The 17,368-nt window shown below is 34.7% G+C and overlaps 1 protein-coding gene and 1 pseudogene across 1 annotated transcript; both read right to left on the bottom strand.

The window, feature by feature from the left end:
- Positions 1–1,327, bottom strand: LOC112033990 (exopolygalacturonase-like; annotated as a pseudogene).
- Positions 1,328–2,774: 1,447 nt separating this feature from the next.
- Positions 2,775–4,892, bottom strand: LOC112033989 (exopolygalacturonase). The gene is made up of 4 exons (XM_024066772.2): positions 4,773–4,892; positions 4,246–4,554; positions 3,137–3,652; positions 2,775–3,011 (listed from the first exon to the last, which is right to left on the bottom strand). Exons 1-4 carry the CDS (start codon positions 4,890–4,892, stop codon positions 2,775–2,777), a joined length of 1,182 nt encoding a protein of 393 aa, XP_023922540.2.
- Positions 4,893–17,368: the final 12,476 nt, after the last annotated feature.

Below are 17,368 nucleotides of genomic sequence, written 5' to 3'. Positions count from 1 at the left end.
TTATTGTTTGTTGGTACAAGCACAAGGATTCTTCTTGCCCAAAACGGTGGGCTTGACATTAACACAAGTGGAAGTAGCAGATCCTCCTGCTTCCTTGTAAACGAGATCAATGTAAGCAACCACCACTTGTTGGCATGGTACACTGTTACTGTAAATAAGCTTCACAGCTTTCTTTGTTGCAGAAGTGCCTCTAATGTTCTTAAAGCTAACATTGCTGATCTTAACTTTCGAGGGAGACTGAAAGCAAAACAAACAGACAAGAACCCACACAAGAATTCGATATTAGTATCTATAATTTATTTTTCCTTTTTTTAACTTTTAACATCAAAATGAGTGTATATATTTGTGATGTTTATAATAACCTTGTTTGAGCATTGATTGTTTGGGCAATAGCCTTGATTAATGAGGATAGGATTTGCAACATTGTTCATGATAATATTCTCAAAATGCATATCAGAAGCACTCCCAGGAGGGCTAGAAGGCCATGTTTTGATTCTAACACCATTCTTTGTACTGCTAAGGGTGCCACCAATTACTCTGATTCCTAAAACTAGTTGTTCATTCTAGTACCTTCCAAGACTTCCAATGCTGATATCATGGCCAGGTCCACAAGTTACTTGGTTAGCAGTAACATCTTAGGTTCCATCACCAATGGAGATGCATTCGTCACCTGTTCCAATTTTGGCATTGGTGATGGTGATCTTAGATGAACGTCCGATGCGGATTCCATTGGTGTTAGGGCTATCTCCGAGTGCAGTTATGGTAACATGTTGGATTTGGAAGTTCTTGCATCCCATAACGTTTATGTAGAAAAATTTGCTGTCCTTCGATTGAATGTCATGGACTATTGAATTTGTGACGTAATCGAACCTTACATTCTGTTCATGTTTACAAGTTAGATATATCAAAACACCAAATATGAACGCCACAGTTTCATTTAAATATTCTCAAAAAAATATTTTCATTTAAATATATTCTAGTAAAATGCTAACGCTTCTTCGAATTGCTATATTAAAAAAAATTACAAATATATATCAATGAATGTGGTTGGTACTACATTAACAATATTATATATAAATTGGGTGCAAGAACACTACCTTGATGACTGTAGAGAAAAAAGATGAATCTAAGGTGTTTGATGGTGTTGGAGAGAGAAATTAGAGAGAGGAGAGTGAGAATCTAGCTAAAAAAACTGCCTAAATTCTTGTCTTTTCAAAAAAAAAAAAAAAAAAAAAAATTTTTTTTTTTTTTTTTTTTTTTTTTTTTTTGCAAAATGTTGGGTCTAGAAACCTTTATAGCTGAAAAGTGACTCTACGGCTTCCGACATGCCTTGTAGGGCTGCCGGCCACCCCGTTGACATCAGTTGTTTCGGCCTTTTGCTTTGTTTAGCTTCCAATGCATATTTGAAGGCCTTTCCAGACTCAGATTGAGCTGATCTTGGTGTCCTTGGAAAGCGCTAGATGTCTAGTTTCCAGAACACTAATGAAATTAAAAAACAACGATCGGATAAAAAATTATGGCCTTGGGAAGTGTGCTAATGTGTTTTTCACAGTTTTATAGATATTTCAATCGTTTTAACTCTGATTTTGACCCATGAATAGTCGTTGGAAAGGGAATTTGATAATCTTCATAATGGTGCTAGTCTAAACCCGTTCTAATAATTGAATCAAAATTAGGATTTCTAGTGCCCTTGGGATTCAACCTCGGGTCAAACTTGGTCAAAGTTGAGAAAATCACCGAGTAGCTCAAATTTGATGTAGAAACATGAAAAATGTTTTTTTGGGATGACTTTGACCAACTTTGTCTTTTGGTCAACCCAGGGTTGACTAGGGGCATTTTTGTGAATTTGACCGACCAAGGCACTTTGAGTGCTCCGATGCCCAAACGGGTTGTGCCCCGTTAATCTAGATTCTTCTACTGCCCTATGAAGAGAAAATAATATTTTTGAAATTTTTGAGGTCTAGCACACAAATCAAGGGCGGACAAAATACGGTGTCTACATCATTGAGCTACAAAATTATTGATAAAAGACAATAGTTAATACAACAAACCATTTAGGTACTTGAAATCACTTAATTTCGTTGTTATTCATTTGTTAGAATATGCAGATTACTCATCCAAAATTGCTTCATTTTAGAAAGAAAATTAAGTAAATTTACTAAAATATTTATGTAATTAGTTTTTATTTCCTATCTTAATTTTTACGTTGGTGGTTTAATCAACTTCAATAATAAGTGTTATATTTTTAAAAATAAAAGTGATTAAAATTCAGTTGCTACAGAAATCTATATTAAAAATATACAATATTAAGAGACACAAATTTGAATATATGACATCCGTTTTATGAGTTTTACATCTTATTGTCGTCGAAGAGTATGAGAGCAAGTTAATTTCACATTAAAAACATGCATGCAGATGAATTGAATATTACCATATCATAAACACAAGCATGTATTTGGTGAAGAATTAAAAAAAAAAAATTACAAAGAGTATAATAACAACTTTTGTTTTATTCCGAAATATCCCAGCTATAGTAACAGAACAAATACTATCTACAACAATACTCCAGATCATAGTAGCTTTTAGTAAAAGGCTGAACTCAAATAAATCTAAAAATTACTATCCAACGTTCCACAATTTCATTTAAATAAAGAAAAAGGGAACATGATAGACAGAAGTAAATGAAATTCTACTTAGAATAGAACTCCTATAACCTATTTGCAAACAGTATTTCCTCATTCCGCATTAGTTACAATAGCTTGGGAGGTATTATATTATTGTTTGTTGGTACAAGCACGAGGATTCTGCTTGCCCAAAATGGTGGGCTTGACATTAACACAAGTGGAAGTAGTAGATCCTCCTGCTCCCTTGTATACGAGATCAATGTCTGCAACCACCACTTGTTGGCATGGTACACTGTTACTACAAATAAGCTTCACAACTTCCTTTGTTGCAGAAGTTCCTCTAATGTTCTTGAAACTAACATTGCTGATCTTAACTTTCGAGGGAGACTGAAAGCAAAACAAACAGACAAAATTCCACACAAGAATTTGATATTAATATCTATAATTTGTTTTTCCTTTTTTTAACTTTTAACATCAAAATGAGTGTATATATTTGTGATGTTTATAATAACCTTGTTTGAGCATTGATTGTTTGGGCAATAGCCTTGATCAATGAGGATAGGATTGGCAACATTGTTCATGATAATATTCTCGAAATGCATATCAGACGCACTCCCCGGAGGGCTAGAAGGCCATGTTTTGATTCTAACACCATTCTTTGTACTGCTAAGGGTGCTACCAATTACTCTAATTCCTGAAACTGGTTGTTCATTTTGGTACCTTCCAAGACTTCCAATGCTGATACCATGGCCAGGTCCACAAGTTACTTGGTTAGTAGTTACATCTTGGGTTCCATCACCAATGGAGATGCAATCGTCACCTGTTCCAATTTTGGCATTGGTGATGGTGATCTTAGACGAACGTCCGATGTGGATTCCATCAGTGTTAGGGCTATCTCCAGGTGCAGTTATGGTAACATGTTGGATTTTCAAGTTCTTGCATCCCATAACATTTATGTGGAAAAATTTGCTGTCCTTCGATTGAATGTCATGGACTATTGAATTTGTGACGTAATCGAACCTTATATTCTGTTCATGTTACAAGTTAGATATATCGAAACACCAAATATGAACGCCATAGTTTCATTTAAATATTCTCCTAAAAATATTTTCATTTAAATATATTATAGTAAAATGCTAACACTTCTTCGAATTGCTATATTAAAAAAAATTACAAATATACATCAATGAATGTGGTTGGTACTACATTAACAATATTATATATAAAAAAAATAAAACAAAAATCTTTTTGGACCAAACAATTTGTCACAGCTTGATGTTATATGTGATTATGATTAGTGAACCATCGCTTTCACCTTTAACCACCACTTTTTCTCCATTGCACACAGTTGCACAAGTTAGGGTCATGGCACACAAGTTGTGTCCATATTTTGTATTTGGACTTTCTCATATACGAATTTGGAATTCTCTTTTTTGGTGAGTTGTGACACCTCACTATATAAAGCTTACATCAAATTATTAATAATATGATAATATCCTTAACATCAATAAACGAATAAGTGCTTGAATTAGTATTTCGTGATGGTTAAATTTCTTAAAGTTGTAGTGTCTGTATATATCTACATAAATATAATGAAAATTGAAATGCAACTATATCTTACGATAGGAAGTGTTTTGCAACTATACTGTTTGGCACAATTATTTTTTTGCCATGCCGTTTGTCCTTTGCCATCAAAAACTCCACCGCCTGACACAGTGAGACTGTTGATACGTTGAAAAGAAACCCAAAAGTCTTTACCGTTGAAGGAGGAAAGGTCTGATGGGGCCTGTAGGGTGCCCTGAAGGTGAAACTCAACAGCACCTTTGCATGGACCTAATAAAGTCACTACACCTAGTTTGTATGTCCCTGCTGAAATCACAACTTTACTTCCTGCTACTGCACATGCAGCTTTCCAAGCTTTTGTCAAAGCCTGATAAACACGTTATGAAAAATCAAAATTAGTATATTACAATCATTTTTCATGTTAATGTTTTATCATCTGGTGAAGACACCAAAGAGTTTTTAGTGTGAGTAGAGTTTCAACCCGAGTACTTTTATTTGACATTAAAAGACTTTACTAGTTAAGTTAACTAGAACCCACTTCTCATGCTAATTAGGTATAGTTAATTGTGCTACACATGTTCATACCTGGGTGATATCGGCATTAGGTTGTCCACCATATGATTTAACGTCAAAGACTTGCCCGGCACTGGTGGATGCCAACAACAATAGTAAGGAAATAGTTACAATGCTCAAATTCTTTCCCATTTTATTGTTCATTATTTCCTTGCTATTGCCAATTTGTTGTACGGTATGATGGTTTCCCTATTCGGTTTGAAGCTATTTATACTACAGTACCTGAGCTCATCACCATTAAAGCTATCCAACTAATATTAACTAATTTTATGCGTGGTTGCTAAGAACTCTCCTGTTTACACTTCAACTTCTATACTATTATTAGCTTTCGTGCTTCCTCCTTCCCTAATTAATTTATAGTTTATCGTTATAATCAAACCGTTAATGACCAGTTAAGATTAAATCAATTTCATTGACCATGGAAGGATAAATTATTAACAACTTTATGATTGAATTATGCGAATAACTCTAAAGGATTATAACATGTCTTTTTTTTGGTTCATTATTCTATAAGATAAGATTATTACTACTATATATCACCCTAACTTCTTAGCCTTAAATGGCAAGCTCTTAGCCACCTAAAATCTGTTATTTTCTCCTTGAAGCGAGTTGAATACTTCCCATTAGAGAGGGGGGAAAAAGTCTAGAAAAATAATCACCTCTGAAAACTATCCGAAGTTAGTATAGGCAGCATGCCCGTCTATAGTGTAAAATAGAAAATAAAGAAAATACTATATAGGAGGGGTTGAACTCACCTTCTCAATTATTATATTTATCATTATTGTCATAATTAGTTTACAGTTGTTTGTCAATTGTTAAATACTAGCCGGTAACCAGGGAAATGCTCAAGAAAGTTAGACGTAATCTTTTTTGTGTAAATAAGAAATCTGATAATTATGATAACCCATGAACATTTTTTATAATCGTAATGCCAAGAATATTGTAGTTTTATCACCTTTTGAGTATTTTTAAATAAAATATTTAGGGTTTAAATTCTCTCTTCTCTATTGCAACTATCAAATTACAAACAAACAAAGTCAACAAATACTTTCATTGGTCTTTCTTAGAATTTTGAAGTTTGAAATTGGAAATGTTTCTTGGTTCTTAAAAGTAGAGACTAAGAGACTGATGTTGCCTATCTATGAGTTTTTAGTATGTAGAATACAGAAACTCCGCCGACTTACCCTCCTTTATTCTCCAACCATGAAACTTGTTCGCTTTGTCCCCCTAGACTGTGACATATTACCACCATCAACCTCCACAAAATTGTTGTGTTCAAAGACAAATTTGTGATAAAGAAATCAGGTTGTGAATAATAAAGAGAAAGAGAATGTAGAAATAATGAAATTCGTATGAAATTCAAATTTTGACCGGGCCTAAAAGTAGGGGTTTTAATTAACTAGCAGATGGAGTTGATGATTTTGGCCTTAAAACTTATCAACCCAAAGGAGAGTAGGAATTCTCCTTTTTCATCAGGTTGTGAAACATGACACTTTTCTACTACTATTTTTGGTAGGTGAACTTCCACGCAACTTTTGAAGTGTTTAATACTAATACCGATTATCAACAGTGACGAGCCATAAAATATATCATTGTTCATGTTCCAACCCACGATTATTCTTACTTTGGTTGAATATGACTTTGATGTTGGTTGAACTTCAACAAATAGGAATTTTGAACAATAGTATGTTTCACATCAAATGAGAGGAAAACATTTCTTTTCTTTTTCTTCATCAAATCATCTGTTTTATTTATTAAGCTTCCTTCATCAAATCATCTGTTTTATTTATTATGATATGCAAACTTTTCATCACCTTCATATTTATTTTTCCCCAATCATGCTGCTTCACTTTCTCTTGATATTTTATTTAATAAAAGTTGAATCCATCCTTATGTAACGTCCACATCCAATTAGCTCGACCATAATCCAATTGATGATTACGGTTTGCCCTAAACACTTCAAAAGCAACGTTGAAGTTCTCGTACCTAAACTAGCTGTAGAAAAGTGTAGTTTCTAATATTTTGATGTAAAAGAGAATTCACACACTCTTTTGGGCTAAAGAGTTTTAAGTCCAAAAACATCATCTCCATATTTATAATGGTAGTTGTTCTTTGGGTTGTTGATGATTTGTACATAGTGCTTTCTGAACTCCTGAGGTGTCAATGTGTAAACTAGATTGAATATGAGTGATTGAGCATGTAATTTAATTGACATGTTATAGGAGAGATTGAGCATTCAATATACTCTAAGATCATAACAAGTCAAAGAGTTGAAGCATTCGATATATATATATATATATATTTCATATTAAATCTGAAGAACTTGTTAACATGCAATGATTCCAAATAGTACACTAATCTCAAAATTCAATCATCAATCTATAGAAAGCACATAGATAATCCCAAGAACACATGTTAAAAATATTAGGTCACCTCTAACCCTAGCTAGAGATTTAGCCACACATAGTTAGGCAAAAGAAATCAAGAAAAGCTCTCATTCATTTGCGTTTGCTGATTGGAAGAGTGGCTAATGGTTGGTGCTGCTTTCTCAATATGATATAGGCCTAAGGACCCTCAAGGTTGTTAGGAGTCAAGCCATAGCAGACTTGCTGACCCAGTTTTCAAGAGAAGAAGAATGCCATTGAGAGAGGAGATTCGATGGATCAGCAAGAAGTGGACCATGAGGTTCGATGGATCAGCAACAACATCTTTGAATGGCATAGGGATTGTGCTAAGTTGTGAGGATGGGGGAACCATACCATCCTCCTTCAAGATTGAGTACCCTTGCTTAAACAATGCTGCTGAGTATGAGGCAAATCTAACAGGGCTGGCCATAGCCCTTAGCTTGGGAATCAAGCATATGAAAGTACTAGGAGATTCCAACCTTGTGGTTTCTCAAGTTAGGGAAGATTTTGCTTTAAGGGGGCTAAGCATAGCATCTTATCGTGCTTAGGCACAAAAAGTAGAAAGACGGTTCCAAACTTTAAGTTTGGAGTATGCTTAAAGCAGTGAGAATCAGTTTGCTAATGCACTAGCCACCCAGGGATCCTAGGTCCCTTTCGAGAAAGAAAGCACAATGATAAGAGTCAGCAAACAGCAAAGTTCCATCACAGAAACTCTTAAAAAGATGTTTCTAGAGGAGCCATATGAAGAAGAATGGAGGAGCTTGATAAAGGAGAAAGTAGAGAAGTTAGAGCATAGAGGAAGTGTCAAGGACCTAAAGGACTACACCATGACAGAAGGGGAACTATACAGGAGGTTGCCCGGAGGGATCCTGTCAAGATGTGTTAGTGAGTAGGAAGGAAAGAAGAAGCTGGAGGAACTTCATAGCTAGACTTGTGGAATCATAGAAAAGATCAGCCTATATCGAAGAATTTAGTGCATGGGATATTATTGGCCCAGCATGAGCAAGGATGTTGCTGTAGTACAAGAGAGGTTTTTGGGTTAAGATAGCTTGACCCCGGTTAATTAATTCAATTACTTAAGTTGATTAATTAGGTTAAATTACATGAAAATTGTGGTGGCACCAACAAATCACTTATTAAACTAAATGCAGTGGAAATTAAATTGACATGATGATTTGTTGACAAATAGGGAAAACCTCTCGCAAGGCAAAAACCCTACCGGGTGATTTTAAGGTCACCACTCCCAAAAATCCACTAATCAACAATCAAGCAGTTATAAGTATAAGGAATGTTACAAACTACCTTGGCCTATCCCGAAATACCAACCTACAGTTGAACTTTGCTTCAATACCCAATTGGACTTGATGTACAAATCTCCAATCTGTGACTAACCCTTTACATGGATCCCAGTACGTGACTAACTTTAGCAACTTTGAATGATGTTGTTGGCTGCAAAGTTCTTTACTTTATCAACAATGAAGATTAGGAAGCACTTGGTTATAAAACCGTATGGCGTACAAACGTAGTAGCTTCTCAAAGAGAAAATAAATCTCTAGGTCTTTGTATCCATATAAAACGGCTCTTAAAATAAGCCTTATATATGTTTAGGGTTGTGAGAAAAGAAACCCTAAATAATTACATAAGATTGGGTCGAATTTCAGATCTGGAAAACTGAAAATCGTAATTCTTGATAGATTGAGCTATTATCAAGCTATCTATCGAGCTTAACATTAAGTTTCGATAGCAGGCATCTATGGAGCTATTTGTCGAGACTTGATAAACAGCTTTTCTTTACTTATTTCTTGGACTAATCTTCATGTCTTTTAATACGAACACTTGATTTGCTTGAACAACATATTTTTTGATATATTAAACTCATTTTAGATCTATTCAATTACAAGTAAAGTGCATTTTGTCAAAGGACTAGCCAATTACATAAAATATAACCTTAACAATCTCCCCCTTTGGTAATTTGTGACAAAACCACAAGCACAATTATGAGAGAAGTATAAAACAACAATCTCCATAACTATTACATTAAAAGTACATAAGTCTAACTATTAGGATATGTGCCCTTTAAATCCTATTGTATGATGCTATGTATAACATTATGTATGACTTAATGTTGTAATTAATAAAGTTGTTTTATTATTATCTAAAATAATGGTAACATTAATATTTGGACATTATTATATAGTTCATGAGATGCATAGTATGTGATTTAGTTACAGAAGATATAAATCACAGGTTCTTTGTAAACTCAAAATTTTAGTTTGTAGTTTGTGATGAAATTGGACATTTCATTTGCGAAGACTATAACATATCAACTAAGATGATTTGTCATGATCATGGAAGTTGAGACTTTTAGTTGATATATTTTAAGAGTTAAGACATATTGAACTGGACCACTGTGATATTTATTATTCTCTTAATGACTGTCAAATGAATAATAAATCTCACAACTTCTATTTACATGAACTCTTAATCCTGAGAGAATAATGAACCTGATCATGAAGTGTAGGTTGCTTTGATATATTAGGAGTGAGATCTAAAGTCACAATCAAAACCTTAGTATGTTGGGCAGCCACATTTAGTGTTGATGGAACATATATTCTCAAGATGAAATTCATAATCTTTTAACGAAGATATAAAATATTCCCTTAAGATAAGTTTAATGGGTTTAGTTATTCAGAATGTTAGGCCTAACTACTTTAGTAAAGAGTTACTAAAGTATATATTTATGAAATTGGATTTCATAAATATATGATGAATAACTTATACGATTAAACCGGGTACTCAAGGATTAAGATGTAGTAATCTTCAAAGTGACAGTTTACATTCATGACTTTGTATTACTACGAATATTTTATGAAGAGGTTGCATGTATAATAAAGTTTTGGAATATAATTTATTAATAAGGCCTAGAGTGCAATTATATTTATATAGTGGTATTAAATATAATTAATGGTAACTTTGGACTTGTCAAGAGTTGACAGAAAAGCCCAAGACCCATTGGAGCTAGAGTCTTATTTGTTCCATTTTGGTCCCACTCCAAACTACATACTAAAACCCAATTGGAATGGCTCAAAAGGCTAGCCCAATTAGATAATCAATTATAAGGAGAGAAACATGCGTAATTTCATATGAGAATCAAGTGGTGTGTATATGAGTGTTAGCCACTCTCTTATTCTTTCATTGGAAATTGATTGAGAGACCACACTTCTTGGGCACAAGTGGAATTGGAGTGAAAATTAAAAGTGTTCCCAAGTACTTCTAATCTTTGGCTTTGAATTTCACTGTACCAAGGTACGCTTACTTGTTCTTGAGTTCTAAAATTTGCATAGCACATGTTATCAATTGCGAATGAAGTAGATCTGTTAATTTTTTCCGTTATGTATGTTTTGTATGAGACACAAACAATGTTTTTCCAACATTAACAACTACAATGAGCTTTTGAAAAACTTTGTAAAAAAAGAGATCATGGCATGATAGACTTGCAACTTGTCTTATCTAAAACACTAAAACAACATTCATCAAGGCATCAAGTGTGAAACATAGACAAGTTGTATAAAAGAAAAAAATATGTGTATAAAGAGAGAAAAGAAACAACACATGTGAGACAAAGGTGACGAAATATACATCATCATCATCATCATATATATATATATATATATCAAAAGAATACAATGTATGCAAAAGTGGTCACAAGACCATGGTACATGTAATGAGAAAGATACATCAAAACCTCACTATATCTCTCAATATACTCTCCCCCTAACTAGTCTATTTCTATGCGAGCTCTCCCCCTAACAACAAAACTACTCCCCATTTTTGTCACAAGTGATAAAGGGTGAATCACTGAGAAGCAGTCCTCTCATCATCATACCCAGAGCTAGAAGCATCCTCATCATCATCATTTCCACCATCCAAAGAAGAATCCTCAGTAGGCTCAGGAGAAGGTGAAGGAGCAAAGCTGCCAAGATGAGACTATCAACGAGCTATGCGACTGATCCTGTGTTCATATGACACATCTCATCAAAAATATGGTTAAAACTACTACAAAAATCAACACGCATGTGCTGAAGCTGGTCCATAATGGCAGCAAAGGATACCTCTAGTCCTAAACAAGAAATGGAGTAGAAGATGAAGACAGACGGGGGGTAGGGGCAGCATCATCCTTCACACGTGGCCACTTGGTCACTAGCTATGCGTTGCTCCTCCTAATAGATTCCTTTACTAATGGCACCCATGGTGTAAAAGAGAGGAGGAATGGTGACGTGCAAATGTGTGAAAATGCGTGTGATAGCTAAAAGGAAGATGAGCTTATCACGTGTAACAGTGTCTCGATAGATATTTATCATAGATACTATAATATGTGAAGGAAAATCTATAGAATGATCTTCCAGAAGAGAAAAAAGGAAATGAGCACGAGGCTCAGCGATGGTGTTATATTGTGACCATGGTGTAAGAATAAAGGTCATCACCTTATTAAGGATCCTTAGCCCCTTAGCAAACTTAGGTATGGAGAAATTAAGAGTATCTCCTCCCACTATGGCCTTCTCACAGAAGAGTGAGGCCAATTCGTCACAAGGTATGTTACGTAGACGAGGGTGATTAGGATAGTCTGGATGAGCTACCCTAAAAGCGTGTAGTACCTCAGAAATAAAATCCAGATTAACTATGATACATATTCCTCTGAATACTGTAGTAAACTGAGGAACAAAGGTATCGATGGCATGCATGTTGGAGTAGAACTCCTGTATGAACACACCAAGACAACTCATGGGTTTCTCACAAAGAGATTCCCAACCCTGAGAGCTAAATGCACCGGGAAGAGGAGTGTCTGGAAAATCAATCTGAATGACCTGGCAATCTGAATGAATTTCCTTATCATGAAAGTTCTCAATGAAATCCTTTTGGGAATCCGCATCACAGAACTGGACTCTATCAGCAGGAGGAGGAGAAGGAGAAGAAGAAGAAGAAGATGAAGAAGAAGAAGAAGATGAAGAAGAAAAAGAAGAAGAAGAACCACAACAAGTGATCGGGTTCTTGGACGGAACAAACTTTTTAGGTGCCATAAAAAGGTAACGAAACTGAAAGAGAAGGAAAGAAACAGAGATACACAGCAGAAAATAAGGCACATGAAAAAAAGAAAAGAATGAAGTACAATGCATGATAATGCATAAGCATGTTATGTGCAAAAGAAATTGCATCATGGGCAAAAAAACCCAATCCAAACTACAACACTCACATTGGTTAATCAAGCACACAACCTAGAATGCATGAAAACATGATTATATTACTAAAGAATGCAATGCATGAGCATGTGGGAACAAATCATCAACACCTAATCCAAAAATTTCACACAAAAAAAAAAACTCAAAAACCCAAAAATTGACAAACACACACTGTTTTTGTATTTTTCAAAAATTCATTTTTTTTATTAAAAAAAAAACTTAAAAACAAAGCATAAAAACAAAAAAACAAAAAAAAAACAAACAAAGCATTAAAAACTAGACTGACGCAAGCCATAACACCAACCATTCATAAGATTAAGAAAGTGAAGGAATTACTTGAAATCTTTTTCCTTCCAAATGGGAGACCTGGATGGAAAACCTTTCTTTTGCATGAACTTTTGTTCAAATGGATAAGGAGGAGAGTTGAATCCATTGAAATTAGAAAGTAGCATGACAGCCTTAAGAAGTTCTCCAAGAGTAGCTAAAGAAAGTTGAAGTTGATTTTGGCTCTCAAAAGATGACACACTATTGCTTTGTTGAGCGGCTAACCACTTATAGCAATTTGGACAAGTGTGCCCAGATGCTCCACAGTAAGGGCAGAAGTGAGGCTTCTTTGGTTGAGACTTCTTGTTGGTGGAGTGATGATTATTCTTCTTAGTCCCTTTCTTGCCAACCTTAGGGGGTGCTCCTAGAATGGATTTTCCCTTATCATTTTTATCCTCACTCACATTTTCAGTCTTAGGTTCAGTTACCTCACAGTTATCATTATTAGCAAGGGGAATAAAGATGACTCTATTTAAAGCATTAGAAGAGGTACTACAAAAAGAGAGAGAATGATCATACCCGAGACTTGTTTTGTCAGATGCAGAATTCTGGAAGTTGAGCATTTCATTCTATTTGGCACTTGAAATCCTTTCCAATTGTGCTCTTTCCCAAAACAGTTTGGCATCCAGTTTTTTGGTCTTTTCAGTAAGAAAGTTGTTTTCAAACCTTAGTGTTCCGATGGTTTGATTAGCCTTATCAACCTTGGTGGAGAGTTCTTCTCATTTCAACTCCAATTCACTAACCTGTAAAGCTTACTTGTAAAGATTTCTCGAAGCTAACCTGTAAAGCTTCTCATGCTTCTCGAAGACCTTGTACAACTTAGAAAAGGTAGTGTGGATGTCATCTTGTTCATCCATCTTCTCAAAATTTGATTCCATTAGCTCTTCTTCCTCATCAATCAGTTCTATTGCTTCTTTAGGGGATTCAACGATAGCTAGGAAAGCACTATCCCTTCTTGATCAATATCAGTAGAATCTACTTCTGGTTTTGTATTACTTAAAATGGCAGCAAGGCTTTGCTCTTGCCAATGGATTTGAGGTATGTGGGACATTCTTGCTTCATGTGTCCAAATCCTTGACATCCGTAGCACTTTGGCCCAGCTAGAACATTGTTGCTTTGACAAGCATCCTTGAATCCTCTCTTGCCCTTGTCATGGGACTAGAACTGAGAGCATCCAGACTGTTTGCGATCATTGTCACTTATTTTGACGATCACATTCTTGATGAACTTCTTGAATTTTCTGGTGATATATGATTTGAACTTAATATCCTTATCTTCAGATGACTCATTGTTATCATCATTCTTAACCTTCAAAGCCATGTTCTTGCTTTTGCTACCCTTGCCAACCCTTGCTAAACCTAGTTCATAAGTTTACAAATTCCTAATCTGTTCTGTCAAAGGAATAGAGTCAAGATCATTTGATTATTCTATAGCAGTGATCTTGGCATGGAATCTTTTCGAAAGAGAACTGAGAATCTTTTTGGCAATCTTGGGCTCTAGAATCTGTTCCCCAAGATTGAAGGTTGAATTTACTATGTCCTCGAGCTTGGCATAGAATTCATCGAATGACTCATCCTCATCCTCATCCATCTTTATTTCCTTAAAGCTGGTAGTGAGCCTTTGGAACTTGGAGTTTTTAATAGCTTTTGTGCCCTTGTAGGTATTCTGAAGAATAATCCATGCTTCCTTTGCATTGTTAGTGGAAGAGATCTTCTTGAATTCTTCATTGGTCACAGCGCTAAATAGAGCATTTAGTGCTCTACCGTTAAAATTTGCAGCTTTGATCTTAGTATCATCCCACGATGCTAGTGGCTCTTTAGGTTTCTTTTAACCTGCTTCAACTGCAAGCCATACTTTTTCATCTAAAGACTACAAAAAGGCTCTTATGCGCACTTTCTAGTATGCATAGTTAGTACCATCAAATGAAGGAGGAATAATCAGGGATTGCCCATGAGCCATAACAATAGGGGTCAATGGATCACACAGCAACAATTAAAACCTAATCAAAGTGTGCCTGCTCTAATACCACGTGTTAGGTTAAGATAGCTTGACTCCGTTTAATTAATTCAATTACCCAAGTTGATTAATTAGGTTAAATTACATGCAAATTGTGGAAGCATCAAAAAATCACCAAATAAACTAAATGTAGTAGAAATTAAATTGACACGATGATTTGTTGACAAATGGGGAAAACCTCTCACAAGGCAAAAACCCTACCAAGTGATTTTAAGGTCACCACTCTCAAGAATCCACTAATCAACAATCAAGTAGTTACAAGTATAAAGAATCTTACCACTACCCTGACCTATCCCAAAATACCAACCTATAAACCTTCGTTTCAATACCCAATTGAACTTGATCTTATAGTGGCCTTCTTTCACTTGATGCACAAATCTCAAATCTGTGACTAACTCTTCACACGGATGCTAGTACGTGACTAACTCCAGTAACTTGAATGATGTTATTGGCTACAAAGTTCTTTACTTCATTAATAGTGAAGATCAGGAAGCACTTGGTTACAAAACCTATGGCGTACAAACGTAATAGCTTCTCATAAAGAAAATAAATCTTTGGGTCTTTGTATCCATGTGAGACGGCTTTTAAATAAGCCTTATATACGTCTAGGGTTGAGAGAAAAGAAACTCTAGACAAACATAAGAGTTTTGCCCGAATTTTAAACCTGGAAATTTTGAAATCGTAATTCTTGATAGATCAAGTTGGTGTCAAGCCATCTATCGACTTCACATTAAGTCCCGATAGTGGTTGGTACTACATTAACAAATATATATCAATGAATGTGGTTGGTACTACATTAACAATATTATATATAAATTGGGTGCAAAAACACTACCTTGATGACTGTAGAGAAAAAAGATGAATCTAAGGTGTTTGAAGGTGTTGGAGAGAAAATTAGAGAGAGGAGAGTCAGAATAGCTAAAAAAACTGCCGAAATTCTTTTCTTCTTTTTTCTTTTTTTTTTTTTTTGCAAAATGATGGGTCTAGAAACCTTTATAGCTGAAAAGTGACTCTACGGCTTCTGACATGCCTTGTAGGGCCGCCGGCCACCTTGTTGACATCAGTTGTTTCGGCCTTTTGCTTTGTCTAGCTTCCAATGCATATTTCGAGGCCTTTCCAGACTCAGATTGAGCTGATCTTGGTGTCCCTGGAAAGCGCTAGATGTCGAGTTTCCAGAACACTAATGAAATTAAAAATCAACAATCGGATAAAAAATTATGGCCTTGGGAAGTGTGCTAATGTGTTTTTCACAGTTTTATAGATATTTCAATCGTTTTAACTCTGATTTTAACCCATGAATAGTCGTTGGAAAGGAAATTTTATAATCATCATAATGGTGCTGGTCCAAACCCGTTCTAATAATTGAATCAAAATTAGGATTTCTAGTGCCCTTGGGATTCAACCTCGGGTCAAACTTGGTCAAAGTTGAGAAAATTACCGAGTAGCTCAAATTTGATGTAGAAACACGAAAAACGTTTTTTTGGGATGACTTTGACCGACTTTGTCTTTCGGTCAACCTAGGGTTGACTAGGGCCATTTTGGTGAATTTGACCGAACAAGGCACTTTGAGTGCTCCGATGCCCAAACGGGTTGTGCCACGTTAATCTAGATTCTTCTACTGCCCTATGAAAAAAAAAATATATTTTTGGAATGAGGCCTAGCACACAAATCGAGGGCGGACAAAATACGGTGTCTACATCATTGAGCTACAAAATTATTGATAAAAGACCATAGTTAATACAACAAACCATTTAGGTACTTGAAATCATTTAATTTCGTTGTTATTCATTTGTTAGAATATGCAGATTAGTCATCCAAAATTGCTTCATTTTAGAAAGAAAATTAAGTAAATTTACTAAAATATTTATGTAATTGGTTTTTATTTCCTATCTTAATTTTTGAGTTGGTGGTTTAATCAACTTCAATAATAAGTGTTATATTTTTAAAAATAAAAGTGATTAAAATTTAGTTGCTACAGAAATCTATATTAAAAATATACAATATTAAGAGACACAAATTTGAATATATGGCATCCGTTTTACGAGTTTTACATCTTATTGTCGTCGAAGAGTATGAGAGCAAGTTAATTTCGCATTAAAAACATGCATGCAGATGAATTGAATATTACCATATCATAAACACAAGCATGTATTTGGTGAAGAATTAAAAAAAAAAATTACAAAGAGTTTAATAACAACTTTTGTTTATATTATCATATTATTAATAATTTGATGTAAGCTTTATATAGTGAGGTGTCACAACCCATCAAAAAAGAGAATTCCAAATTCGTATATGAGAAAGTCCAAATACAGAATATGGACACAACTTGTGTGCCATGACCCTAACTTGTGCAACTGTTGCAATGGAGAAAAAGTGGTGGTTAAAGATGAAAGCGATGGTTCACCAATCATACTCACATATAACATCAAGCTGTGACAAATTGTTTGTTCCAAAAAGATTTTTATTTTTTTATTTTTTTTGTATATAATATTGTTAATGTAGTACCAACCACATTCATTGATATATATTTGTAATTTTTTTTAATATAGCAATTCGAAGAAGCGTTAGCATTTTACTATAATATATTTAAATGAAAATATTTTTAGGAGAATATTTAAATGAAACT

This window comes from Quercus suber, unplaced genomic scaffold (assembly GCF_002906115.3).
Source record: "Quercus suber isolate HL8 unplaced genomic scaffold, Cork oak 2.0 scaffold_332, whole genome shotgun sequence".
NCBI lineage: Eukaryota > Viridiplantae > Streptophyta > Magnoliopsida > Fagales > Fagaceae > Quercus > Quercus suber.
This window is presented reverse-complemented; position numbering and strand designations above follow the sequence as displayed.